Consider the following 26,553-nt stretch of genomic DNA (forward strand, 5'->3'; position numbering starts at 1 on the left):
TCATTACAAGGGAGCAGGCGCACTGGGTTGCTTTGGTTTCCCTGATGTAGAGAAGACAGATCTGAGGAAGAAACAGGAAAAGGCAAAGCCTCCTGGGAGGAAATTGTAGCCCAGAAAAGGCCCATGCTTCCCCTGGGAGTTCCTTTACTATGGCAGAGAGGAGGGAGAGGACAAGCCCACGTGTGAGTGATGCAAGATCATCACCTCCCACCCCCCAACCCTGGTAGCTTCTCTGCACTTTGGCCTCCCCTCCCCCCACACCTTTACTCAGAGTCGACCCGATTCTGGGCTTAGCGAGCTGAACATGTAAATGGCAGGGGTTATCTCCCCTCCACCAAGGTGGAGAGAACCCTTCGGCCCGGTGCAGTACCGGACCCCAGGAACAGCCTCCGAGGATGTGTGCAGCAGGAAAGGGTAGAATGCAATCGATGATGCCTCCAGCGTGGAGGCAGCGTGTGGTCAGATGCAGGGAGGGGCCCCTTCCCCAGACACTGCCCAGCCTTGCCCCACCCAGCCGAGTCACAATTCGGTATCAGCCACCACGTGTTGTCTTGCTGAATGGCCGTTTCTGGATGTGGCCTGGCCGGTCCCGTTCTCCTGAGCCCCTCGGTTCACACTGGCCTTTCCCTGAGCCTCAGGGGAGGCCCCAGGGCCTGAGCTATAGCCCTGGCCTCCACCGTTCTCCGTGTAATAAGGGTCTTCGCCCTAGACAGTGTATAAATAAAGGAGCATTATCTGGTAAGCAGGGGAGTGAGGCAGGGGTGGGGGGAGATGAGGTGGGAGGGAGAGAAGGGGGTTGCAGCTGCATGTGCAGACTCCTTTCTTCCTGAAGAGCAGTCAGGGTTCCAGCTCCTAGAGGAGAAAGGACAGAGGAGAGGCACAACACCGTGCCACCGCAGCTCCATAACCAGCTCCCGCCAGACACCAGGCAGTTCCCAGGATGGAATGCCCTCCCCAGAGTGGGTAGCAGGCCAGAAGCCAAGAGTCAAACCCCAGCCTTGTCCTCCCTCATCCAGAACACTCCAACAGTAGATTTTCCTTCCATAAGGGCCCTTCTGGTGAGCTAAGTGGCACCCACGGACATTTTATATACATGTCAATAAGTGTGATTGATTTAGCAGCCTGTTCTGGTATACCCAGCTGAACTATCCTGGGCAAAATCATAAACGATGACATGAGCCATCTGCTGCCACAGTGAGCAGGTGGGCTGGCCCCAGTTAGTGCCTCCTTTCCAATCTGCTATATATTATTCAGACTTGTCCATGGACATGGTAATGTGCATTCTGCACGTCCATGTGTAAAAGCACGGAAGTACCTTTTCTGGTATGTCTCCTCCCCGCTCCAGGACATTTATGGACCTCCCCAGAAGACCACTATCTTCCTCATTTCCTTTGCCCTGGACCCCCAAACTGACCAGCCTTTCTCCTGTGGGGCTCCAACTGCGGCGCTTCATCAGGAAATAGCCAGTGGTGCCCAAGACAGCCAGTAGGATCCCTGAGGTGACCAGGGCAATCAGGGTCTTGCGGGAATAGACCTGGTGGCTCCCAACATCTTGTTCAGAGAAGGCTTTGATCCCAAGCTTGAAGGGAAGACAGAAAAGACAGCCTGTCACTTGTGGGATGTGAGTTCTAGAAGAGAAGCCCAGCCCACGCTAGACCCAACAGCGGATGAACACAGGAAGTCTTGGACGTCAGGGATTTTTCTAAAAAGGACTTAAGACTGACATCTTTTAAAACCATAAAATTTTGGTTCAAGCTCAGACAGGTAAGGACTGTTGGAGAAGGACGGAGAAGTAGGAAGGAAAAGTCTAGAAAAGATAAGTACTTTCTCTTCCACTCCAGTGACTCCCCTGACCCAATTTTCCCTTTGAGAATTCCCATCACCTTAGAGAACTTACCCTTTTCAGATCAGGCTGGTGCTTTTTCAGAAGACGGAGCTTACTGGAAAGTTCTAGAATGAGAAACAGGGATTGCTGAATCTAGAAGCGGGAAGAGCTCATCCTCCTGGGCCCTCCTGTGATGTTCTAGATGATGCTCTGATGCCCAGGGTGCTCCATCTCCCAAAGTCAGCCTGGCTCTTCTCCCCGGCACCTGTGCTCTTTGAGCTAAGATACCAGATTTCTACCCAGGATTGTCTACCCTCAGCCCCACTCCCTCCCTAGACCCCAAGACAGATGCACCCCTTACCTGTTCTGTTGGCCAAGAGCAGCAGCAGGCAGTGAGGCTTCGCTTCAGACTGGGCCAGGAGCAGGGAACACATGCCAGCCACAGTGTCAGCCTGCTCCTTCTCACACAGGACTTGAGTCAGTTCCTCTCCATTATCCTTCTTAAATTCCTCCTGGCAACATAGAGAGAAATGGGGAACAGAAGTCGAAATTATTCATATACCCTGAGCTGCATCCAGAGTCTCAGGTAGTAATCCTGATGAAAGTCACCCTATGACTCTCTAAACAAGAAGGATCCTTTCTTCCTAAAAAATTTAACTGGGGGAAAAAAAAAATCCGGTGAACTACAGATGTGCCAAAACACAATAAGAAAAAAACTCAAAAATTTCCCCGTCCCGAAACAGCTATCAGCGTCCTAGGTGGGGCTGTAAGAGGACCAGAGCAGAAATTCAGGAAACACTGTCTTATTTAAGGATTGCCCATGGACACATACACTATTTCAAATTGAATTCAAACAGCAAATATGAATAGTGTATTACTGATGGAGAGAAAATCCTTTGTTTCAAGATTATAAAAGCCCCAAGTGTTGGAGGAAAAGCCAAGGGAAGGGAGTAGAGAACAAGTCTATGGCTATAGACCCAGTGGCATCCTTGGGCCCTTCCGTCTTACCCCCCAACGGGGCTCACGAGGAGCATGGTTGAAACTGAAATGGTGTTTTTGTCCAGTCTACCATCCCCCTTTCCCCACTAAAAGCATGGAAGCCAGTTTTACATGAGGTCCACAGATGGTTCCAGTTGCTGTCTGGTCCCTAGGACTCAGGAACTTGGCCCCAGAAGATAAGCTCTCATGATTCTTTGCCAGTTGAGTCCTGGGACAGAGATGAATTGGAAACACTGGCTGTGCCCTTCCAACACCCTGTTCTCACACCTCCCAGGATGTGTTCCAGCAGCTTCCAATCAGAGCGGCCTCCCCTGCACAGGAAAGGAACCGAAACCAAGACTCTCTCCTCTGTCCGGATGGCAGATGGTGAGGAGGAAATGCCTGAACGGCTCCGACAACTTTCCTGTTCGGGGAAAACTGCTGGGGCGTGTGAGGGGCATCCGAACTGAGCCTCCGTGGAGGAGACAGCTTCCTGTTTGTGGGGCAGGACTGCTCCTTGTGGGCCTCCCAGCTTGGAAAGCAGCCTGGGTATTTTCCTACTGCTGTGGCCCACGGCAGGAAAACCCAGGATCCTTTGCTTCTGCACACGGCAAGGTCAGGGTTGGCCTCAGGCCCCAGCTTTCTTCTATCAGCTGGACTCGAAGGGAGTTGGGTGGAACTCAATGGGCTTGGAGGAGGCCAGAAGAGCAGGGCTAGCTAACCTTCAGGTCACAGAGACAGGAGTTCAGAGGTAGCCTCAGAAGCCCCTCAAGAACCAAGGGCACAGAAAAATGCATTCTCAGGCCACTGCTGCTTCAACTCTCAAGAAAAGGTCTCTAAAGGGGGCCTACTGGGTGGCTCAGTCGGTTAAGGGTCCGACTTCTGCTCAGGTCATGATCTCACAGTTTGTGAGTTCGAGCCCACGTTGGGCTCTGTGCTGACAGCGCAGAGCCTGGATCCTGCTTCGGATTCTGGGTCTCCCTCTCTCTTTGCCCTGCCCCCCACTCACACTCTGTCTCTCTCGTTCTCAAAAATAAATAAGCATTTAAAAAGCAAAGCAAAGAAAAGGTCTCTGAGGAAGTACTTGGATAGAGGCTCTGTCTCTGGAAAAATCTGGCTCTTGAAAACAGCATTTGCTGTGGGCATTCTGGATACCACTGGATATGATCAGCAGTGTCCTTCTCTAGGCCCCTTTCTCTTTGGGGAGCCTTACATTGCTTCCCTGGGAGCACCCTCCCAAACACCATGCCTTCTGGATGAGGAGGAGGGAAGTCCCCGCCTGGACAACTCTGGCCTCCTGGAGCGTCTCTGGTTGAAATCTATCTCTCCTGAGAGAGGCAGAGGGACAGGGCTCCTGCACAATCTAAACAAACCACACAAAATGGCACATCCTCAACCTGCAGAGTCCTAAGAAGCTGCACCTCAACCATATTCAGCCCTTCTGACATTTACCAAGCCCTGAATGGAAGACACTGTGTGCAAATCTCTGCACATGTATCATGGCGGGGGGGGGGGGTAGCTATGAATTCCACATAGCCAAAGCTCTTAGTTTGCATGCATGGCAATGAAAACAAATGATGGTCACTATGTCTCAGGCACTGTTCCAAGTGCTTTACATATAGTGACTCATTTAGACCTTGTACAACCCTTCAAGATGGGTGTTATTATTCTCCCCATTTCAGAGATGAAGAAACTGAGGCACAAAGAGACAAGTGACAGAGCTAGTTACACGGTAAGTACCACGAGGAAGGTACAGCTAAAGTTCTATGGACATTCAAAGGAGGGTGAGCACACACCAGGTTGGGGGTTATCAGAAACACCTCAAAGTAAGCCTTGAAGAATGGGGAGAATGTGTGCAGGGGAAGCTGGTCAGGAAAGGCCTTCAGATTGAGGGTGCCATTATGGGGAGCCCAAGTGTGTGAGAGTCTGTGACCTTCACAGCCCTGCCTATATGAAAAGGAAGAACATGGCCCTCTTCCTTGGAAATCCCATCCTTCAAGACTCAACTCAAACCCCAGCTCCCCAGTGAGACTGGCCCCATCTCCCATAGACCCGGCATCAACCTTGCCTCTGCGATTGACTAGAGTCTTTGCAAGACATACAACTAGTCTGAGCGTGAGGTTCCTCAGTCGAAGACTGAGCTGTGACTAAAGTGGTGTTGTATAAAGAGCCCCCAACAAAGTGTGTGGAACCCAATGGGCACTCGACAAAGGGCAGCTGGTATTGTTACCATCAATGATAGTAATATACCATATACCGTAGCCCTTAGAACCCACACTTCGGTGTCTGATCATCTTCTGCCTTACTGTCATTGCCATTTCTCTCTGACTAGACAGTACGACTCCTTAATGGGGAGAAGGGGCGTACGTTACATAATTTTGAACCCAGAGGACACTAAACGTAGCACCAAACAAACAGAAGAACCCAGTGAATTGTTGTTCAGCTTAAAGTTCCAACTGGTCTGGCTTCCACGCAGGGTCCCTCCACCCTTCGCTTAGTTTCTTGGACTAAATTCAAGGGAATAACAGTGGCCAGCCTCCCACTCTGGAATCCAACAGCATCAGTGAATTGTGTTTGAGCCTGGAGAGGAGCAGGTGGATCCTGAACAAAGCACAATGCTTCTCCGGACGCTTGAAATAAACATCCTCCCCCCAGACAGGCTGTGGGCAGATATCATGGGAGAGTGGGCAGGAGGAAGCCACAGACTGCCATTTTGCTCATGAGAATCAGATTTGTTAGCCCCTAACCACATCTGCTCACACATGTTGCTTTGCAAAAATAATAACTACAATGATAAAACCATCTAACCTTTCTAGAGCAGCATTCTCAAACTTTGCCAAGACTCTTAACATGTTAAGGAAGCATGTTCATTAAGCACTCGGAGTAGGGAGAGAGGGACAGGTATTTTTCCAAATCATCCTTAAAATGTTTTCCCAGTGTGGGGCGCCTGGGGGGCTCAGTGAGTTGAGCATCAGACTCTTGATTTTGGCTCGGGTCAGGATCTCAAGTTTCGTGAGTTTGAGCCAGCTTTGGGCTCTGACCTGACAGCCAAATCTGCTTGGGATTCTCTCTATTCTTCTCTCCCCGCCCCTCCCCTGCTCGCGCTCTCCTTCTCTCAAAATAAACTTTTTTAAATGTTTGTTTATTTTTGAGAGAGAGACAGGCAGACAGACAGAGTGCGAATGGGGGAGGGGTAGGCAGAGAGGGTGACAGAGAATCCGAAGCAGGCTCCAGGCTCCAAACTGTCAGCACAGAGCCTGATGGTGGGGCTCGAACTCACAAAACACGAGATCATGATCTGAGGAGAAGCCGGACGCTCGACCAACTGAGCCACCCAGGTGCCCCTCAGGATAAATTTTAAGAAATGGAAAAAAAATTTTTTTTCCTAATGATGAGATTTTTTAGGATCAATTTTCATTCTCTCTCCCTTCCCTCCCTCTCTTTCTCATTTTATCTATTTTGGTGTGACCTTGACGTGGCAGGTAAAACCCTGTTTTCATTTAGAGACTGGAGTGAAGGACTCTGCTACAAGTCACCCCACCGGTGAGCAGCTGACCACGAGCGAGGAGTAAGACTGTCTCCAGATCTCAGGCTCTCACCAGGAGACACATGGTCTTCATCTGTCTTCCATCTGTAAGTTATTTTTTCTGCATGGAAACTGACCTTTAGTGTTTGGGCAGAGGGCAAGGAAGGCGTGGGCTGGGGGATATGATCTGGAGGCTGGAAGCAGCCTGCCTTAGATGAAGTCAATACGACAGAATAAGGGCGATGAGAGCTAGCTGAGGAAATACGACCTCTGCATGTAAACACATGTGGCTCTAAAGAAAGGTAGTTCTAAAAAACAAACTAGTGGGCAAAGGGCTTGAATAGAGATTTCTCCAAAGAGGATACGCAAAGGCCAATAAGCACATGAAAAGATGCTCGGCATCACTAACCACTAGGAAATGCCGATCCACAGTACGATGAGCTATCACCTCATGCCCATTAGGGCGGTTACTATCAGAAAAACCCAGAACATAGCTAATGCTGGTGAGAATGTGGACATGTCAGAACCTGTGCCCTGTGGGTTGCAAAATGGTGCCGCTGCTATGGAAACCAGTATGGCGGGTCTTCGAAAATTTAAAAATAGATTTACCATATAACCCAGCAATTCCACTTCCAGGTATGTGCCCCCCGCCCCCAAAATGAAATCAGAGTGTTAAAGAGGTATTTGTACACCCATATTCATAACAGCATCAGTCCCAACAGCAGAAGATGGAAGCGACCCAGTGTTCGTTGGTGGATGAAGGGATAAGCATAATGCGGTATAGACATGATTCAGCCTTAAAAAGGAAGGAAATCCTAACACATGCTACAACATGGATGAACCTTGAGGACATTATGCTCCGTGATATAAGCCAGTCACACAAAGAGAAATACCGTATGATTCCACTCCTATGAGGTACCTGGAGTAGTCCGATCACAGAGGCAGAAAGTAGAAGGGTAGTTGCCAGGGGCGAGGAGGTGGGGGGAATGGGAAGTTGTTTCATGGGTGTAGAGTTTCAGTTCTGGAAGATGAAAAGGCTTCTGGAGACTGCACAACAATGCGAACGTTCTTAATACCACTGAACTATATGCGGACTTATACATGGTTAAGATGGTCCATTTCATGTTATGTGTCTTTTACCACCATTAAAAAATTTCTTGGTGTATTTCCCTGGATAAACGGGGGGACAGCATAAGAGAATAAAGTAACCTCACATTGTGGAAACGATTTGGGAACCCATAACCACAAAAACTAAATTACCCTGACACTGCAGCCGAGAGAATGAAAGTCAGACTCAGAGTGACGGGTCCTGCAAATGAGGGCTCTAAGACGGAGTAGCAGGTGCTTGAGAAGAGGGTAGGGGTTGCCCTCCCCCACCCAGGCTGGTAGGGGTGATTTCTGCCTAGAGGTGAAGGAGGGGGAGCAAAAGGAGAGTAGTTGAGAAATGAATGCCTGCAGGATGCAGGTACAGAAGACAGGCGGAATAATCCACACAGTGGGAGCTGAAAGGTTGGATACTCAGTACGTCCCAGTGCAGAGTGAGTGTCTGGATAGCTGAGAACATGCACACGTATTTCCATTACGGGAGTACACGGGAGGCAGGAGCATGCCGACATTGCACAAGGACTCAAGGACATAATGTTAGGGGAATTCAAATCCTTCATGCTTCTCCTTAGGGTGTGAGTAGGGCTTGAGTTTCCCACGGTTTGAACCAGTCCCTTCAGGCCCTCTGACACCGGGGGCAAATGCAACCTAAGGAAAACTAGAAAGCACCACGCCACTCACTCACAGCCTTGGGAACAGATTGATGATCAAATAAGCACGCAGTAGGACTCAAGGGAAAGGAATCTGAAACACAATCCGGAGCTTTGGCTAGAGATTCTGAACAAGGATTGCTGCTTGGGGGGGGGGGGGGGGCGTGGGAAATTACCTTGGGGAGACTTAGGAGGCACTGCTGCTTGGGGACTAGGGAGGAGGAACCCTCAGGAAGAGAGGGGGGATCAACGGTGACAGAGGGGCCAGGGAAAAGTAGCACGACCAAGGGGTCACCAGAGAGTTGATTCACCGTGAATGGTGCAGAGGCCTTCTTTAGCATAGTGGAGGGACTGCTGTCTTTGCACGTCCCTGCTCACAGATGCTCCCCAGATCTCAGACGAGAGAGCAGACCTTCTCAGCTGTGGCATGAATGACGAGACAGTAAAGACCACAGAGAGAAAGCAACCACAGTAAGAGGAGTTATTTCTGGAGTAGCGGTCAGTTTCCGGCACTTGTCTTGTATGATGACCCTAGTTAAATGTGAGCCTTGAAGGGCAATGGACAGACACTTAGATTGCCCTGCAATTGGCTCTAAATCAGTGGCACGCAGAAGCAGCATTTTGGCACAGACCAGCGTGATACACAGGAAAATAAGTGCTTCACCAGGATATTACTAAAAAAAAAAAAAAAAGTCGTTTTTTAAGCTATGATTAACAAAGGGTTTGGCGATGTTTTTTTTAATAAGGAGAGTTGAAAATAGGTATCAGAAACACACAGAGTATTACTTGTACTTTGTATGTTCATGTTGAAGTTGACTAGTCTGCAAATTGCACTTAGTTGTTCTATTGTGTGAGCCTCTGTCTTTGCAATTCCTGTATTACTTGTACATTGTATATTCATGTTTAAGTTCACTATTTTGCATCGTGCACTTATCCTATTGTGCGAACTTATGTCTTTGCAATTCCCATTGTTTTTAGAAGTCCTGGGCTAAAAAAAGACCTTAGGCATAATTCTAAAAGATCTGTGAGTCAGAATGACCCAACTGATAATCACAGGTAGGATATGGGCAGTCAGAATGGACAAAATAAATAACTGAATGCCCTCTACAGACTATAGTCTACCCATGCATGTGGGTACATGTCACACGTCACACATATAGATCCCTTAAATGGATTCCCAACTTATAAGGAAATGTTTTTTCCTACAAGTGAATAGGAAGAGTCCTGTCATTCCATTCTTCGTCGAGGAAACTGTAACTGTCAGGAAATTGGATTTACTGAAACAAAGCAAGGACGTCTGCTATCAACATTCAAAGTTAACGCCGAGCTGTATGGTCTAACCAATGCAATAAGATGTGAAACTTAAGGCATTAACTACTAAAAAGGAGGAGAAAAACAATGTATGGTGGCAGACAACATGAGAGCTTGCCTTGAAACCAAAAAAGAATCAAGTAAAGAGCTCTTGAAATTAACAAGTAAGTTAAAGAAAATGGCTAAACCTAAGATAAATTTTCAAAACTTTCAATATACGTTGGGAACGTATATTGAAAAGTTGGAAGTTTTCAACTTTATAATATACCAGCAATGATCGGTTAGAATATTTAATGGGAAATCTGTATTATAAATAAACTTTAAAAGTCCATAAAGCCTACTGGAAAAACAAACAAACAAACAAACAAACAAACTAGCTTTTAGTTTTTAAAAACTAAAAAGATAATATGCTGAATGATACAAGAGAAGACCAGAAAAATAGAGAGAGACTTTAGAGCAGTTCCAATGAAAATGTTAACATTTCTTTTTTTAATGTGGACAAGATGTTTCTAAAGTTTTTCTAAAACAACAGACAAAAAATAAACTTTTTATGGTGTAGTGAGCCAAGACCTGCATGGCTGGATATTAAAGAGTACTATAATATAAAAGTAGAATAATTTTAAAAAACTTAAAATAGGCAGAAAATGACAAACTGAACAAAATATCTCTGTAGAATATGCCCTGGGACAAATACAAATTTAATACAAGCTAAAAAACAGCATTCCAGTCAACAAAGGGGATCAGTCAATAAACAATGTGAGGAAAGACGGTTATATGGAAAATGTGGCATTACAGCACAAAAGAATTCTAAACGGATTAAAGAGTTATATGTAAATAATAAGCAAACTGGCACTTCAGGTCACTAGTGTGTATTTCACTAAGGACTTTCTTAACATGAAAGCAAACTTAAGTCTGACATGTATATATTAAATGTACTACAGAGGAGGGGAAAAAGTTAACTCAATTTAAAAAAAAATTGTCCTTGCCTTCTTTGCCCGCCAGATGGGGCCTCTTACTCCCTAAACCCAAAGCTCTGTATTGAAAGCGCCTGACCAACTAAGTTCTCCCACCCCCACCAAAGTCTGGTCCAGTCCAAGAGGGCTTAAGGATGTTCGGAAGGGATTGTGGGAGAAGAGGGAGGAGGAAAGGATAGGGGTGAGGTGGAGGGGAGTTTGACTTACACAGCTGGAGGTCTCATTTAGCTCTAGGCAGATACCTTGGGTCAATTTCACTTCTTTGACTCGGGAACATTTGATTTCTCCCTGTAGTAAAACAAAACAAAAACAAAGTAAATAAGCCAGTATCTTTGCCCCTCATTTTTACCCCCACCTCTTGTCCCGTTTGATTTCTGTGGGGGTACTCTCTTAAGAGGTTTTAGGAAAAAGGAAATTTAAAAATGGCAGGGGACTAGATGTATAAATTGGTGTTACTCTCTTCCTCCTTCTTACACCCGTCCCCATCAGATAATCAAAACTTTTGTTACCAGCCTGGGCTTGCCAACAAGTAGCTATTTGCAATCTTGGTAAACATGAGCTTGGCTGGTGCAGAAATGGAAGAGGGGACGAAATTTACCCATTGGGGCTGTTCTTCCTGCCGTGGATCATACACATGCAGTGAGGCCATATAAGCACTAAGGTAATGGGGGTGGCCAGGCTGATCCTGGTGACACTCATTTTCTTCCTGGTCCCCAGGGCTCTCCAGATTCTTATTCTGGTTCCTTTAAAAACAGAAACCAGGCAGGTCCCTTGAGCCTGCCCCCAGGCACCACGCACCCTCATATTTTCTACCCTTCCTGCCCAAAACTGTTGACAGCCACAGACCCCAAGGCTGAGCTCACCATCCTTGGTCTGCCCAGTTCTCCACTGCTTCTCTATACCTGACATACCACCAAACTCTCTCACCTACAGGAAATGGTGGTGGTCCTAAACATTGTTTGCAAGTCGCCCCATTAAATAGAGGATGGTTTCCAAATACGCTCAAAGGGAAATGGTGCCCTGGTCAAAGCCCAGACCAAGAGGTACTAGAAACAACCACAGCCGACTGCATGGACCCCCAAGAATCCCCCTTTACTTTCAACTCCCTAGAAATGAAATACCCACAGCATATGTCAGCGACCTGTCTCCACTCCTCCCTTCCCCTTTCTATCTTTGCCAGCAATATTTAAGCTGCATATTTTCCATGTTAATTCTTACATGACCCAAATCTGACTGGCTGGGATGAGGAGAGGTTGAGGGGAGGAGAGGGTTTGCATACATATGAAGCGAGGGGGCAATCTGCCACTTTTGGCCCAATTCACCTACCTTGATGGTACTTGGGGTGGGAGAAAATGATGCATAAGGCTCAGTGGAGGATGTCACACTGATGGTGCTGTTATATGGGGGATCGGAAACATTTCCGGGGAGCATGCTGGGCTTCAAAGTCATGTCTGAAGCTGAAAAGTTGGTTGTGGTGGAAAACGCTGTGACAGTTAAAGAGGTCTGTGGCTGGACAGAAGAGTTCCCCGTTCCAGGCACTGGGGTGATCTCAGAGGTAGAAGTGAAGTTGACTGTAGTCTCTGAAATAGACCAAAACACATGTTTTGCATGCACATGTTTTCATACACACACACACACACACACACACACACACACACACACACACCTATACACATCTCAGTTCACTGTCTTGAATTAAAACTTTACAGATAAAGATACTGACCTGGACTTCAAACCTGAAAAGGGAATCGCGGGAGTTAAGAGTTACTTCATATCTTAACCCCTACCAAACTCATTTCAAGCCAGCTACTGGAACCATGGCTATCACTGAGAATGTATGAGAGGTGCTTTTGGGGTTCTGATGCTGAACTGGAATCTGGTTCACCCCGAAGAAGTCAAAAACCAGTGTGAACCTGTACATACTTTCTTTCACTTAGAAGAGATCAGAGATGTCTAGGGAGTCCTCATCTGATCCTTATTTTATCACTAAGCTGAACTCAGCATGAAAACAGGGTACAAGGAGAGTTACTGGTCAGGATCAGCAGCCCAAGTGTTGGCCTGAGAAAGCCATCACTATAGGAATTGTCAGGAGTCTACCTCAGGGCACCCTAAACATGATGCACAAACCATGCTTCGCAGGACTTGTATGTTTCCATCTGCGGGGGAAGGCAGGGCTAAGGGAGGTCTCCAGGCATCCTAATGCTTTACCCAAGCACCAGCCACATCCTTCTGGGGCCCGAGACAAACACTTTTTACCTGAGATGGCTGTTGCGGTCCCATTGTGGTCTTGAGAGACAGGGTATGGCATGGTAATTCCAAGAGGACTTAGTGTGGTGGCTTCCTGGCTGGACACATTTGCAGAAACAGTTGAACTTGTATGTGAGGTGGCTGACTCTGTGGTAACAGTGGTCCTGGTTTGTGTATTTGTGAACCCAGAGGCTATCGAGAAACAAGGAGGAAAAGTCAGAACCTAAATCATCCTGGAGACTTAGGACATCATGACATCAAGACTATCCTCCTGGACAGGAGAATTTCTCACTGCTAGATTTTCCCTAAGAAGATAAGGAAGGAAAAGCTTGTACGCATCAAGTGTCCAGTACAGTACCATTTGCAGGAGGGAAAAGTTGCAAACAGCTAAATGAATTTCAATGGGATAAATGCTGTATGCGCTTAACGTACCAGAATCATTACAAATAAAGAAATATAAAAAAACTAAAGCCACATGAGAATACGAGGCAATGTTTAGAACTTGTTAAATAGAATATTAAAATATCAAGTTATATCTGAATAAACATTGCAAAGATCTAAAGTATGGGGGAAGATTTCCTTTTTAACGTGTCTGTCTCTCTTCCTGTCACCCTCCAGCCGTTCCATTCATATACTCTGGGAATAGCCACTAGATTCATGCCACCTCTATTCAATCCCCTTAAAAATCTTCTATCTGTCCAAGACTCCCCCATTCCCAAACTCTAGTCTTTCCCTCATGGCCTGCAAACCCATCCTCCTTGCCTTTTGTTGAGAAACTCAGTAAGTGACCCCACGATTTCTTTTAAGAACCTCTGACCAGTGGATGCTCTAGAGAACTTAAGGCCTGGTTTCTCATCAAATGTAGGAAGATAGCTTAGTTTTGCCTTTTCCAATAACTATGTAGTTTAGTGTGCGTGTGTGCGTGTGTGTGTGTGTGTGTGGTGTGTGTGTGTGTGTGTGTGTGTGTGTGTGTGTGTGTGTGTTTACCAACCTCTAAAGTGAGGGTCTTTCCTTACCTGGATTGTTTTGGGAGAATTAATGACAAATAACTTAAATTGATATAGTATAATATTCCTGGATTGAATTATTCTCTGAAGATCTTCATGAGGGTCCTTGTCCTTCTGTGTTTCCTGGGGGTACCTATCAATGACATCCTTACATCCAGAAAGGAGAAACTTCCCTGAACGTTAGAGTCTGTATTCTATTCCTCCTCCTACTCTGCCCTGCTCCCAACCATGAGGCGTCCATGGGGCCAACAGAGATGTACCCTCTCGTCTAGATCATACACTGGGGACCAGATACTCCTAGAAATTCTTGCCCAAATGCCTCTTTTCTCACTTGAGGATCCTCATGGGGCCTTTTCTCCCAGTCCATCCTTCTGAGGGTGAACCGCAGTACCAGGGTATGGACCTCCAAGGCACAAGGGTGGCCAAGAGGTGGCAGTTTCAGGGAGAAGGTATACACATGAAGCATGCGGATGGTGTGTCCCTTGCATGCATGCAAGATCCCCTACAGTGAGCCAGGGTTGGGGGTAAAAAGAAGAGAAGCGGGACAGGAGGGAGCCAAGGGCCATCTCTTCCTGCTCAGCCACACGGTGGCACTGAATTCTGAGACTGAGAGGGTCCCAAATTCAAACCTGGCCTTCCAGGTGGCCATTGGGTATGTTTTTCAAGGTAAGGGGATAGAGGACATTTCATTTATAAGCTCACAGGCCTGATTGTAACTTTGAAGTATTTAGACATATGGTATGAGGGCCTCTATTCCATTCTTGGCTTGGGCCCCATAAATGCTATAGGATCGACTTGGTACCCAGAGCTCAGCACCCACAGTACCACCCTCAAGGAAAGGCCCCTGAGGATCCCAGGCCACCCTAAAGCTTGTCTTTCAATTTTCCTGATTGAGATCTACAGCTGTAATTTTGGGAGGTCTCCAGGTAAATGGCAATGTAGAGTGACAACTCTTCTTTCCCTCAGCATCAAGAGGGAAGTTAGGCATTAGTTTCAATGCTTCCCCTAAAAGCAGTGACAAGTCTCACTGTCCCACATCTGCCTCCCTTCCCACCTGCTGCAAGTAGATGGATATAAATGGTGAATACAACAATCATATCTTGACATTACGTGCATGTGAGCAGGAGGATGAAATGATAGTACCACCTGCATTTTAGAGATAAGAGCCTGAATCATGCAAGGTTTTGGCCAAGAGGGGAGGCCGTAGTTCAGGGCAGGGAACACTGGGGCCACTGAGGTTTAGCTGACTCTTGAGTAGAAGTAGCAAGAAGGTCAGAGAGTCGAAACTGCTAAGAACCAGGATGCATCCTCCGCACCTCTGGAGAGAAAAGGATGGGCTCCTACCTGGGTTAGGCAGGAGGTGGGTTTACCAAACTGAAATAGGTGTGAAAGCAGACCCAGTCTTCCCAGGGCCCTTAGACAGGACCCGCTCAGCAATCCGGCCCCTAAGCTATGAACTCACCACAGGGGCCGGGTGGCGGGAGCAGGCGGATACTGACCTGAAGGATCATCCTCCCCAGGTACCATTCCAAGGCACCACTGGAACTCCCCGTTGACATCATTCTTCCTGCCCACCCTTTCCTCTTCTTCCTTCCAACACATCGTTCCTGGGAATCCTATCTGGCTCAGGCTGACCCAGCCCTTTGCGCTTTCCAAAGAAAGCTGCGCCTGACTGAGGTGATGTCATGCTTTTGAAGCCCCTCCCCAGGGCCTCCTTCACCCAGACAAACAGTTCTGAACTCTTCCAGATGTGAGCAGAGACCTGCTGCTAGCTCGGAGGGCGGAGGGCTTGTGCCAGAGAAGTGAAGCGACTCTGGACCCAGGCCAGCTACCGACCCGCTGGGGTCGGGCTCCCAGCTGCCGCAGCCACCTCCCACCCACCACCTGGCCAAACGCTGAGGAGCAGGTAGCACGATCCACCTGCCAAGAAAATGAAACCCCAACCTCAGATGCATGGCCCTGAGCCCGCTGTGAGCAAGGAAGCCTCTGAGACCCTGGAGAAACAGGTCAAAGAGGGAGGGCAGAAAGGCAAGGCTAGGTGACGGGATACGTGAGGGGGTGTAGAGCGAGGGAACAAGGTGGTGGAAGACCTGGAGACCAATCCAACCGGGTGCTGCGGTGTAGGGACTAGCAGGCAGGAAGTGTCTTAATTTCACAGTCTCTAGGGCTCCCTTTCTGAAGCTCCCACGAAGAGACTGCGCCTTGGAGGAATAACATTTATAAGAATCGAGACCGACCACGTGTCTCTGTCTATCCTAGCTTCTCGCCCCCATCCAAGGCATTAAACTATCAAATGCTGACCCTTCTCGATCTGATTCTGTTCTCCAACTCTGTAAGGGAGCAATCGCGGCTTCCCAGTTCGATTCTAGGAGACGATCAACGAAACCTCCACTCCATTCCGTTCTAGACTGGAGCCTTCCAGACAAACAGCCGTTAGCCCCAACCTAACAGGGCATTTACAGTACAATTTAAAATTGAACAAAAGGCCATCTTATGTTGTTTACCTTCCACCCTACCTTTATTAACTGTGTCCCCCCAAGTACCCTATGTGACTCTAGATATCCTATTTGATCCTAACTCATGAGCTTGGGGCAAAGGGAAGAGACAAGATGTCAGAAAGTTAGCGGAATAAGGATAAGAAGCCAAAAACGCCAAACAGAGGTCACAGAATTCATGGAGTAAAAGTTGATATCCTAGTTAAAGCTAAAAATTGGAGACTCTTAGAAGCAAACATCAAGGAGAAAGGACAGTTTAAAAAAGAAGAAACAGATAAATGAAAAACAGACATGAGTATTAAAGCCCACACTGGTCATGGGATGCCTGCCTGGGTGGCTCAGTCGGTTGAGCACCAGACTTCGGCTCAGGTCATGATCTCCCGGTTCGTGGGTTCGAGCCCCGCATCAGGCTCTGTGCTGACAGCTTGGAGCCTGGAGCCTGCTTCAGATTCTGTGTCTCCCTCTCTCTCTGCCCCTTCTCAGCTCACTCTTTCTCTCTCTCTCTCAAAAAAATAAATAAATGTGAAAAAACACACACACTGGTCTGGAATCACTTACAGTAGGAGGAAATAAATATATACACCTTAGTAAGCATTAACAAAGTCACTGAGCTGCACCATAACTAAATTATTTTCATGATCCATCTGAGTCATGAAAGTTAAAGTCCTATTTCTGAGGGGTACACGGAGGAAGCAAAGGCATAATGTAATACATGTTTAAGAGATTCCTACCTACAATTAGTAAATTGGAGAATCTTTTCATCCTGAAAGAGGGCTTACAAATCCTCAGAGATCCAGAATGCTCTGCTACCTAAATAGCTAAATGCCTATGCTCTCCTATGCTCAGTCTTACTTTCCAAAGACCCCCTCAGGTTTAGTTGTGGTTTTTTTGCTTTTTCTTTTTTCTTTTTTTGTTTTTTGTTTTTTGTTTTTTCTTGTTTTTTTTTTTTTTTTTTTTTTTTTTTTTTTTGCTGGTATTGTTCCCTGATCTCCTCCTGGCCAGCTAGCCCCGTTCCACCATTCCTTTCCAATTCTGGTGCCCTGCCTGAGAGGAGTTTCTTCCAGAAAATCTTGGGTGTCTCAGCCCACAGGGATACAGTAGCAGGAAGAAGAAGCCTGCGGGACTCTGCTGGGAACCCACAGCCCATGTTTCTGAGAAGAGAAGGAAACCTCAGAAGAAAGAGCTTGGGCTCTGCAGTCAGACCATGTTCAGAGGCTTCTCTACCATGTTCTAGCTGTGAGGGCTTGGGGGGAAGCTTCTTCAACTCTCTAAACATTCCCTATAAAATGGGAATAAAAATATTCCCTAACTCCTAGTTGTTTTGAGGAATAAAGGAGATAAGAAGCATAAAGCAGTTAGCCTGTCTGGTAAACGCTCAAGAAACAGCAGTTATCTTTAGTATAGGGCCCCCTTCCTTCTGCTTCTCAGAGACCCTGAGACACGTCTCTCCACCACTTATCTGGCACAAAATCATAAACTCTGTTTCCTGAGTATAGGTCTTGTCACCTCAGTTACGTTATAAATTTCTTTAGTGCCGGAAACATCTCTGATACTCGTTTGTTTTCTCAGGGTGCTTAGCACAATCCTCTGAGTTCAGAAAAAGCACTTAGACTGAATGGCGACCATGTCAGGCATGTTCACACCAACCACATCTATGTAGCGTGGTCTCATTCAATGCCGTACTTTAGGAGGGAGTTTGTTAAATTAGGGAGTGTCCGTGAAAGGATAACCAGAATTAGGAGAGCTCTAGAAACCAAGTCATATGGTTGAGGGCCAGGAGTTATTTCATCTAGATCAGGGGTCTGCAAATAGCTGGCGGACCAAATCCACCCGTGGGCTGTCTGTTGTACGGCCAGGGAGCTAAGAAGGGCTTTTACATGCTTAAAGTGTTGTATAATTAAACAGAGTAGAATATGCCTAAGAGACTACATATGGCTTCCAGAGTCTAAAATATTTCCTATGTGGCTCTTGACAGAAAAAGTTTGCTAACCTCTGATCCAGAAAAGAAGAATTTGGGGAGGGAGAATAAGTAACTTTCTTCAAGATTCATTTCACGCATGTATTCATTCGTATTGGTCATAAGCACCCATGACGTGCAAAGGACCATGCACAGAAGAAAAGAAGATTCTTTCCTGAGGTTTGGGGTTAAGGTCATTACAATTTCAATAAATCCCTGTCCTCAAGGAGCTTATAGTCTAGTGGGGCCAGAAAGATCGTTAAGGATTGTCTTGAAAAAGGATCATATTAATTCCATGGTAGTTTAAAGAAGAGAATTAGATTAGAAGCCACTGAAGATTAGCCAATTCTAATTAAGAATAGAAGTTAATGATCAGATGATTCAAGAAAGCTAATTTCATTGTAACACAAAGTAAGGCTTAAAATAGTGGGGGGGGGTTACTATTATTTTTTATTTATTTTTTTTTTAATTTTTTTTTCAATGTTTATTTATTTTTGGGACAGAGAGAGACAGAGCATGAACGGGGGAGGGGCAGAGAGAGAGGGAGACACAGAATCGGAAACAGGCTCCAGGCTCCGAGCCATCAGCCCAGAGCCTGACGCGGGGCTCGAACTCACGGACCGCGAGATCGTGACCTGGCTAAAGTCGGACGCTTAACCGACTGCGCCACCCAGGCGCCCCACTATTATTTTTTTTAATGGAATGAACTACTCTGGGAGGTGGTGAGCCACCCATCTTCTCCGGGAACATTCAGGAAGCATCCTTGTTACAGGTCTCCCCGAGTCTGGACATCTTGGACCAGAGCAAAGAACTGGGCTGATGCCTTCCTATGGTTTAGTGGCTCACTGAGATGTGAGCGTAAACCAAGTGTCTGTGGCCTGAGTGAACAGGGGACTCTGACTTCCCTTTAATATTCAAATACCTTGTCTTGGACCCCATCGACTTACCACGGAAGCCTGGTCTCCTGCGCTTTCTCTGGGGGCCCACTTTTCTCCCAGTCACCTCTTCCTTCATTCCCCTAATCGCCACTGACTCCCTTTCTGCAACTCTGTGCCTCCCTGTGCTCAGGCACTGTAGTTCTGCTTCACCGTAGGCCAGCCGAGGACTTGTTCCTTTATTCCCCACAAAGCACACTAACACCAGGCGGGCGTGTGTTTATCAAAGGTTTGAGAGCACGGAGCCAGATTACAGCCCAGCCCGGAAGAGACAACAGCATAAGCCTGAAATTCCAGACATTACTGTGCTAAGCATGCATGCCACACCGTAAGGAGTTTCTCCTCGCTGGGTCTTTTCCACCCTCAGGCACCACTGCCTCTCTGATGGTCCAGGCACCTCCCTTCCTCTCTCTCTACTCCTTCTGGGCTCTGCATTCCCTCAGCCGGTGTCTCTCGGGCCCATCAAACACAAAGTTCCGATGCATTCTACCATGCTCAGCAATGAACCTCCTGTCTGCCCCTGCACCTTCAAGCCCCGTCCAGGGGTCCAGGTTACTTTCACCCAGAGACTCGTTAAGGCATTTTCTGTAACAACAGAACTCGCTACCTAGAGATGCCATCCCACTAAAAGGTACCAGCTGTGGGTTCTTTGGGGTCTTTCCCCGCCAAACCAGGAAGAAGCAGACGAAGCCAACTAAGCCCAAAGGCCTTTTCTTTTACATCCAAAGGGAAGCGATTGGTCCCTGGGGTGGGCCCCAGAGTGCAGGTGCTAAGAAGTCCACCTTGGCCCGTCCCCCGTTCATTGCCCTCTCACTCTCCCAAGACGCACGCATCTTTCTCCTTAGCAAAGTCAGGGGCCGTGGAGACTAAAAATTGTAGATAATGTGTTTTTATTTCTTAGCTGAGGAGGGAAGAGAATGTTCTCATTAGAGAAGTCAAGACCCAGACAAATAGGAAATTCTGCCCTGGCAACTTGGAGCATTTTCTTTTGGAGGGTGGTGTTTTTGTTCTTGTTTCCATACCTTCACCTTCTGAATTTTCTCCACACTCGGGGGCCATTTAAGTTAGATCAGGCAAAGTCAAGGAGAGAGGGAGGCCAGGCCCCCCGAGGGTAGAGCCGAATAGCCATCCAGCCCTGAAAGTGAGCCCAGGCCCTCCTGCCCAGGGTCTAAAGGAAATCAGGCAGTGAGACCATACGGAGTGGAATTTGTTCCTACTTTTTTATTTGTTTTTGTAAGACTCTGCGCCCGAGTTTATCTGCTGCAGTTTGGCACTCCTTGCCCCGAGCTTTTGGAGACAAAGACTCAAAGTAGGAAGAACAGGAGGACAAGTGAACAAGGAGGCCCAGGAGGTGGAGCTAAAGGGATAAGAAAAAGATGCCCAGAAGTGTTTTATCCGTCAAACGGGAAGGCCGTGGAAGACTTGCATTTGCAAAGGTTGTGCCAGCTGGACTGGCCCGACGAGGGGGACCACTGGGGACCACTGAATTAGTCAGAGGTCCCCAAGGCTGCTCCTCGTCGGTCGCTATATGGCAGAGAGTCAAAGGGTGGAGTCCTCTCTCCTCTGGAAAATATCTGATAAAATTCTTTTCCCTTTTCTTTTTTCCCCTCTTACACGTAGCCCCAGACAGGATATGGGTGTGGGGTCAGCATGCACGACGGAAGAAGAGGAATGTGAAGGGGCGGGCCTTGGGGGGGGGTGTCCTTACAGAGGGAGGAAGGAGATAGGCCATGGAGGGCTTGGAGGGGACAGATACCCGGAGGCCCACAAATGGGGCTTCCTAATAACCTGAAAGGCTTCTCTTACCTGTTGGTGGCAGGGGAGTGCTACCTGGCGACTCACTCTGACTCTGGTCGCCCCCCAGAGCAGCTTCATCTGCAACAAAAAGAGTCTACTTTTGGTCGGACCGCTGTGCCCATCTTTACGCCAACTTCTCACAGAGCACAGAAAGACCTTCCCAGAACAAAGCCCTCTGTCAGTGTACATGATGAGAAGACCCCCGGTGCCCTAAAGTTTGCAATAATCGCACGGAACTCCTGCAAATGTCCCTTGGTCAGCGTTTCAAGGTACAGTCACTCACTCATCCATCCCCCAATGTAGACCAGGACAGAAAATGACTCCCAGTGTGAAAGAAAGAAACAAACCCTGGAAAGTTCTCAGGCAAGACGAAAGGCTACACATTGGCTCAAGTAGTCTGGCAAGATTGAGAGTCGGGACCCATGTCCCAGCTGTCACCCCCAAAGCTGAGACAGTGAGATTCTCAGCATATCTGCCCCAGATTTTGCAGGAGTTAAGTCGCTCCCCCCACCCCCTGCTACGAGCCAAGGCGAGACTGAGACTGGCCAGCTGAGGAAATAAAAAAAAGGGTGGGCCTCACTCGGCCCAGGACCAGGTCATCACGAGCTTTGTAAAGGAGAGTGAAGCATCTGATCGGCTGTTGATCGGCTCCACTGTGTTATGAGGGTGCCGTCTAGCACCCAGGGGAGTTCCCCTATCCTAGTGTTTCCACATTGAAGTGACAGCTTTTTCTCTGCCCCAGAGGGCAGGTCTGGGGCTGCCGAACTGGTCAACTCAGAGCCTAACTTAGAGCTTTCCCAAGCCCAGAGTCTCTCTCCAACTGGGTGGGCCCAACGCAGGACAGCAGAGGACACTGAGAGCAAAGGAGTCCCGCTGGCAGGCCCAGGTCACTCTGTGGGGCCATAGTGGGTGGCCTGTAGGATGAGTACTTGTAGGGAACTGGGGGCCCTAGAGGGCTGGAAGCAGAATCTTGAGCAAAAAGGAGAACAGCTTACAATGTTTAAAACCCTCTAAAGGCAGTGAGAGGAGATAGAGAATGCTCTCCCCAAATGAAAGCAATTAAGAATAAATACTTACTGCCTATGATTTCTTTACCAAAGTGAGAGAGCAAGATCCTAAGAAGTAGGAGCAAGTGTGGGTGAGCGGAAGGGTGTCCACGAGCCTGCTGACATATTCCCTAGTTCTAGAACTTGGAGGGGGAAGAGGAAGAATGCCCCCAAATGTAACAGGTTGGAGTTGGTGCCAGGGTCGGGGGGGGGGTGGCGATGGGGAGACGGAGGCAGGGCGCACAACAGACCCCATCCGCTGCCACCTTCTCTCCAGGGGAGTGGGTGTGGGTGTCGGAAGAGGGAGTTGTAATTTAGCTTTCAGATCTTAAATGCAAGCATTCTTTCCCGGACTGTTGTTCATTCCACACCCCCTGGTCACCTCACTCAGCCTGCCTCCGGCGCCTCCTGGGCGTTGGAGCCGGGGCCTTGTCCCAGGTTGGCCTCGCTCCCATCCTTAAATTTCGGGCTCGCCCAGTGCCGGTGGTGGTGGTGGTGGTGGTGGTGGTCGGTGGGCGCCTGCGCTCTCTTCCCAGCACCCGCTCCGGCCTGGGCTTTCTCAATCAACCCCCAGGCGCAAAACTTTTCCTGCTTCTGTCCTCCCCTCTCCTGGCTCTGGCTCCAACTTTGCGCTCCGGACCTTTGACCACAGCCTCTGGCATCTTCGAAGCGCTGTACTTTAGAGACAATGCGAACGAGTCGCACTGTTCCACTACCGGGAAGCTCAGAGAGCTCCGCCCGGTTTACACCTGGGCTGGTTGACACTCGCGGCGCGGTCGCCCGCCCTGCGTCCCCGTCCACCCCAGCGCTTCCCAGGTGGTGCGCCGGTCCCAAGGGGGCCCCGGTCCCACCAGAGCCGGGAGCCGCCGTGGGCGCGGGGCGTGGGTTGGGGCAGCTGGAGGGGGGGGGGGGTCCCTTCCCTGCGCGCCCCCGGGCTCTGCGCGCTCGGCTCCGGGAGAGCGGGGACCCTCCCCGCCGCCCGGGCGCGCGGCCGGTACTCACGCAGCAGACTGAGCAGGCAGAGCGCGGTCCAGCCCCGCGGCATCCCGCGCCCGGCGCGCGCGCCCCTGCCGACCAGCATCCTTCCCGCGCCGCTCCGCAGAGATGCGCACAGCCCGAGACGCGCTCGGCCCGCGGGACGCGCTGCCCCCGCCCTCCGCCCGGGAGCGGGGTGGGCGATCGGGCTTTTTCCCCTCCCCTCCCTCTATATTCCTGGCAAGGCCGGCCCCTCTCCTTGGCCGCCACAACCGTGAGCTTCCCCACTTGGTCCCACAGGCGGAGGACGTTAGCAGGGGCTGGGGTTGCCGCCGTGGAGGCCAAAAAAGGTGGAGGTTTGTGCGGGCCCCAGATACTTGTTCAACTTTATATAGAGGCCCCGTCTTACTCCTTCAAGCTCGACTTCCACTCGACTTTTAACCCTTTTGTGTCAGCCTGGCCGGTGGCGGGGGGCAAGTTTCCCCTGACTTCTGTGTGCTTGTGTGTGCGTGTGCGTGTGTGTGTGTGCGCGCGCGCCTGTGTGTGTGTTTTCTTTCCTTTTTGTTTTCCTTTATTTTTAACTTTTGAGCCGAGAACCATCTTGCCAAAAGGACTCTACTGTGAGGACCCTAGTTTACAAATGTGAGCATTTTGCTAATCAGGTAAAAACGTAGCCCGTGCCCAATCTGATGCATTTAATGACAGTCACACCAGAGACTGTGCTGCATGTTAATGAAGCACGAAGAGTGAGCAGGACACATAAATAACTGTAATTATTCATTTCACCCGTCCAAACCATCCTTGTTGATTTTCTTTTCACTTTTTTCCCCTGCAAGATCTGTCTGTGTTAATTTGGAGGTGTTTTTCCTGTGACCGTTCCTAATTTTCCACGTACTTTGAGCCTGTCACCATCGCCATAAAGACAAAGGACTCTCCTGGCATCTGGGACACCCTCTCTCCCGTCACCTCCTCTCCAGCTCTGGGTCTGAGACTCTACAGGCTTTGTCTAGCTCTTTCATCAGGAAAAGGACTTCCCCTGACCCCACCCTCTACTACCTGTCGATCCTGGAGCTCCCTCTTCCTCACTAGTTGTTCTAGATGTTGGTAATCTGAACTGCAGAAACTCTGAGCTGGGCTGTCAGCCTTGTGGCAGACTGGATTGGATGGGGGAGGAAGACGCTGGAGGGGAGAGGGGCCGGAGGCGGAGATGATGGCACCAGGGAGCAGATAAGGGAAGCCACAGTCTGCGAACATGCTCTGAGATCCTGAATGGAATCGCAGGATTACTAACACCCAGTCGGGTCTCTCCCATGATATGCGCCCTGTACAGCCCAAGTTGGGAGGAAGGAAGGTCAGACCAGCCCCCTCTGATCTTTCCTGAGTTATTTGTCTGCCTAACATCATGAAAGCAGACTTATCTTTATGGTCCTTCTCTGATTTACTATTATTTGGTTTGTACAGGAGAGAGAAATGGACCCAGGTCTGGAAACAAAGCTCAAAGCTCTCTATTCTGATCTTGTTGGCTAACTTTTCTTTAAATACGAAACAAAGCCTTTCATCACGTAATAAAACCAAAGGCTTAAGATGCAAATTTGATAGAATACAATGGTATGGGTATGCATCTCTCTCAAAGTGCAAATGGTGATTTGGATCTGACCACCTTGTGAGATCTCAAAGGCCTGGAGCTCGGGGCAGAAAAAGCTGAAAAATACATGTTTAAATCAGGCCTTTGTCCTTGGGACTCCCAATTAATAGAGAAAAGAGGTTAGGTCCTCTCCCAACCCCTCTCTCAACTCCCCCTCAACATTCTCAGCTCCGGAGACTGGGTCTGCTTCACACCCAGAGGTTGTGAACAAAATGTGGAGTTATAATCCTTGCTAGATAGGAAAACCAATTTGGTCAGTGTGGATCTTCCTTCATTCTTAGTAGTTTCTTTTCGTTACTTCAAATGCCATTTGTCTGCCCTAACTGGGCCCCAGAAGATAGGAAAGAATTTGTTTCTAGCACCTGAATTTCTTAACTAGCTCTGGAGCAGAGCTTCTTCTCAAAGCGTGGTTTACACAGAATGAAGGTTAAGGTGTGGGAATCTGCACTTTACATAGGTACTCTCCGTAATTCTTTTTTTTTTTTCTTTTCAAATTTGTATTTAAATACTAGTTAGTTAATACACAGTGCAAAATCGGTTTCAGCAGAATTCAGTGATTCATCACTTACATAAAACAGCCAGTGCTCATCATAACAAATGCCCTCCTTAACGCCCATCGCCACCTAGCCCATCACCCCCACCCCACCCTCCCTCCATCAACCCTCAGTTTCTCTATCCTTAAGGGTCTCTTACGGTTTGTTTCCCTCTCTTTTTTCCCCCTCCCATATGTTCATCTCTTTTGTTTCTTAAATCCCACACATGAGTGAAATCCTATGGTACTTGTTTTTCTCTGGCTGACTTATTTCACTTAGCATAATACACTCCAGCTCCAACCACGTTGGTGCGAATGGCAATAATTCATTCTTTTTGATAGCTAGGTAATATTCTATTATATATATTTTTATATATCTTCTTTGCCCATTTATCAGTTCATGGATATTTGGGCTCTCTCCATAGTTTGGCTATTGTTGATAATGCTGCTATAAACGTTGGGGTGCATGTACCTGTTCAAATCTGTATTTTTGTCTCCTTTCATTTTCCGTGATTCGTACGCACACTAAGTTCAAGAAGCCCTAGTTTAGAAAGAAGACATGCTCCATGCAAAGTGGCTGGCTTACTTCAGAGAGGAAAAATAGGAGTGTAGGGAAGGGAGGCTGACCCATCCCTTCTTCTAAGAAACCGGATCTGTTCTTCTCTGGTCTGCACCACAACTATGACACTGGGTGATAACTGGCTACTCTTCCTATTTTCCAAGGTCGTTGAGACTCACCACTTCATGCACACACAAGCTTGCGGCAACCACCCACAAACTCAGGTTCAGGCAGGCCACCGGACACAAGTCCGTCCTGGGGCCCCTGCCTTATGTTTCCTCACAGTCATATAGAGGTGAGCTATCAAGTGTCTTCAAAGCTCTAGCCTTTCTTGGCTACCCCTTGGTGTCTCTGCCCCCTGCTTCATCCCATAAGCTGGTGCTAGAAGAAGTTACCTACATGGCACATAGTGGAGGGTGCAACAGAAAGATCCAGAGTGAGAGGCTCTGTCGGGCCCTTTATAAACCACCCTCACCATGGGACGTCGTCCCACCCCAGCCCCAACCCTTCCATGTCATATCAACCAATTTAAAATAGTCCCCCCCATCCCATGCTAAATAGACTTCTTTGATATAAAAAAAATAAGGGGAAAGGTCTAAAAATTTTGAGTTTTAAAGTACATTCCTCATTTGGTTCTTGTAATTCAAACTTTATTACGTTTCTATAAAAGCGTTAAGGAGTTGAATTGTGGTTTACAAGTTGGCCGAGTTTACCTTTTATAGACGGTTAAGAAAACTTTTGTTCATTTTGATTTTCCAGTTTCATATTTTGGAACCAGCACCTTTTTCCCATGTTGCAAACTTGTTTTGGCTCTTTGAAAACTCTCAGGGTTTAAACCCCAGTTTGGCAGGGAGGAAGCCTGGGTGGCAGAGGTGTTTGGAGGCCACAGGGAGGCCGTGAGGACTTGAAGTCAGAAGTGAATCCCTTCTTTTCTCTTCCTGCCCCCCATTCTCTCTCCAGCGCATCCTTTAGGCAGAACCTAACTAGAAA

At 48.2% G+C, this 26,553-nt stretch overlaps 1 protein-coding gene across 1 annotated transcript; it reads right to left on the reverse strand.

Annotated features, from left to right (window-relative positions):
* Nucleotides 1–283: 283 nt before the first annotated feature.
* Nucleotides 284–22,897, reverse strand: CD34 (CD34 molecule). Its single transcript, XM_047077276.1, has 9 exons — nucleotides 22,855–22,897; nucleotides 20,816–20,884; nucleotides 12,625–12,807; nucleotides 11,695–11,948; nucleotides 10,576–10,656; nucleotides 2,187–2,337; nucleotides 1,898–1,950; nucleotides 1,415–1,579; nucleotides 284–705 (listed from the first exon to the last, which is right to left on the reverse strand). The coding sequence occupies exons 1-9, from the start codon at nucleotides 22,895–22,897 to the stop codon at nucleotides 520–522; spliced, it is 1,185 nt and encodes a 394-aa protein (XP_046933232.1). The 3' UTR covers nucleotides 284–519.
* Between the last annotated feature and the right edge of the window lie 3,656 nt (nucleotides 22,898–26,553).

Source organism: Lynx rufus, unplaced genomic scaffold (genome assembly GCF_022079265.1).
Source record: "Lynx rufus isolate CCGP_SWC_20201006 ecotype Redwood Valley unplaced genomic scaffold, mLynRuf1.p SCAF_15, whole genome shotgun sequence".
Lineage (NCBI taxonomy): Eukaryota > Metazoa > Chordata > Mammalia > Carnivora > Felidae > Lynx > Lynx rufus.

Coding starts and splice junctions, on each gene's coding strand:
- CD34 (XM_047077276.1), bottom strand. CDS start 22,897: ATGCCGCGGGGCTGGACCGCGCTCTGCCTGCTCAGTCTGCTGC. Junction 12,808..20,815: donor CACTCCCCTGCCACCAACAG/GTAAGAGAAGCC, acceptor GTTTCTCGATAG/CCTCTGGGTTCACAAATACA. Junction 1,951..2,186: donor GCTCTTGGCCAACAGAACAG/GTAAGGGGTGCA, acceptor TTCTCATTCTAG/AACTTTCCAGTAAGCTCCGT.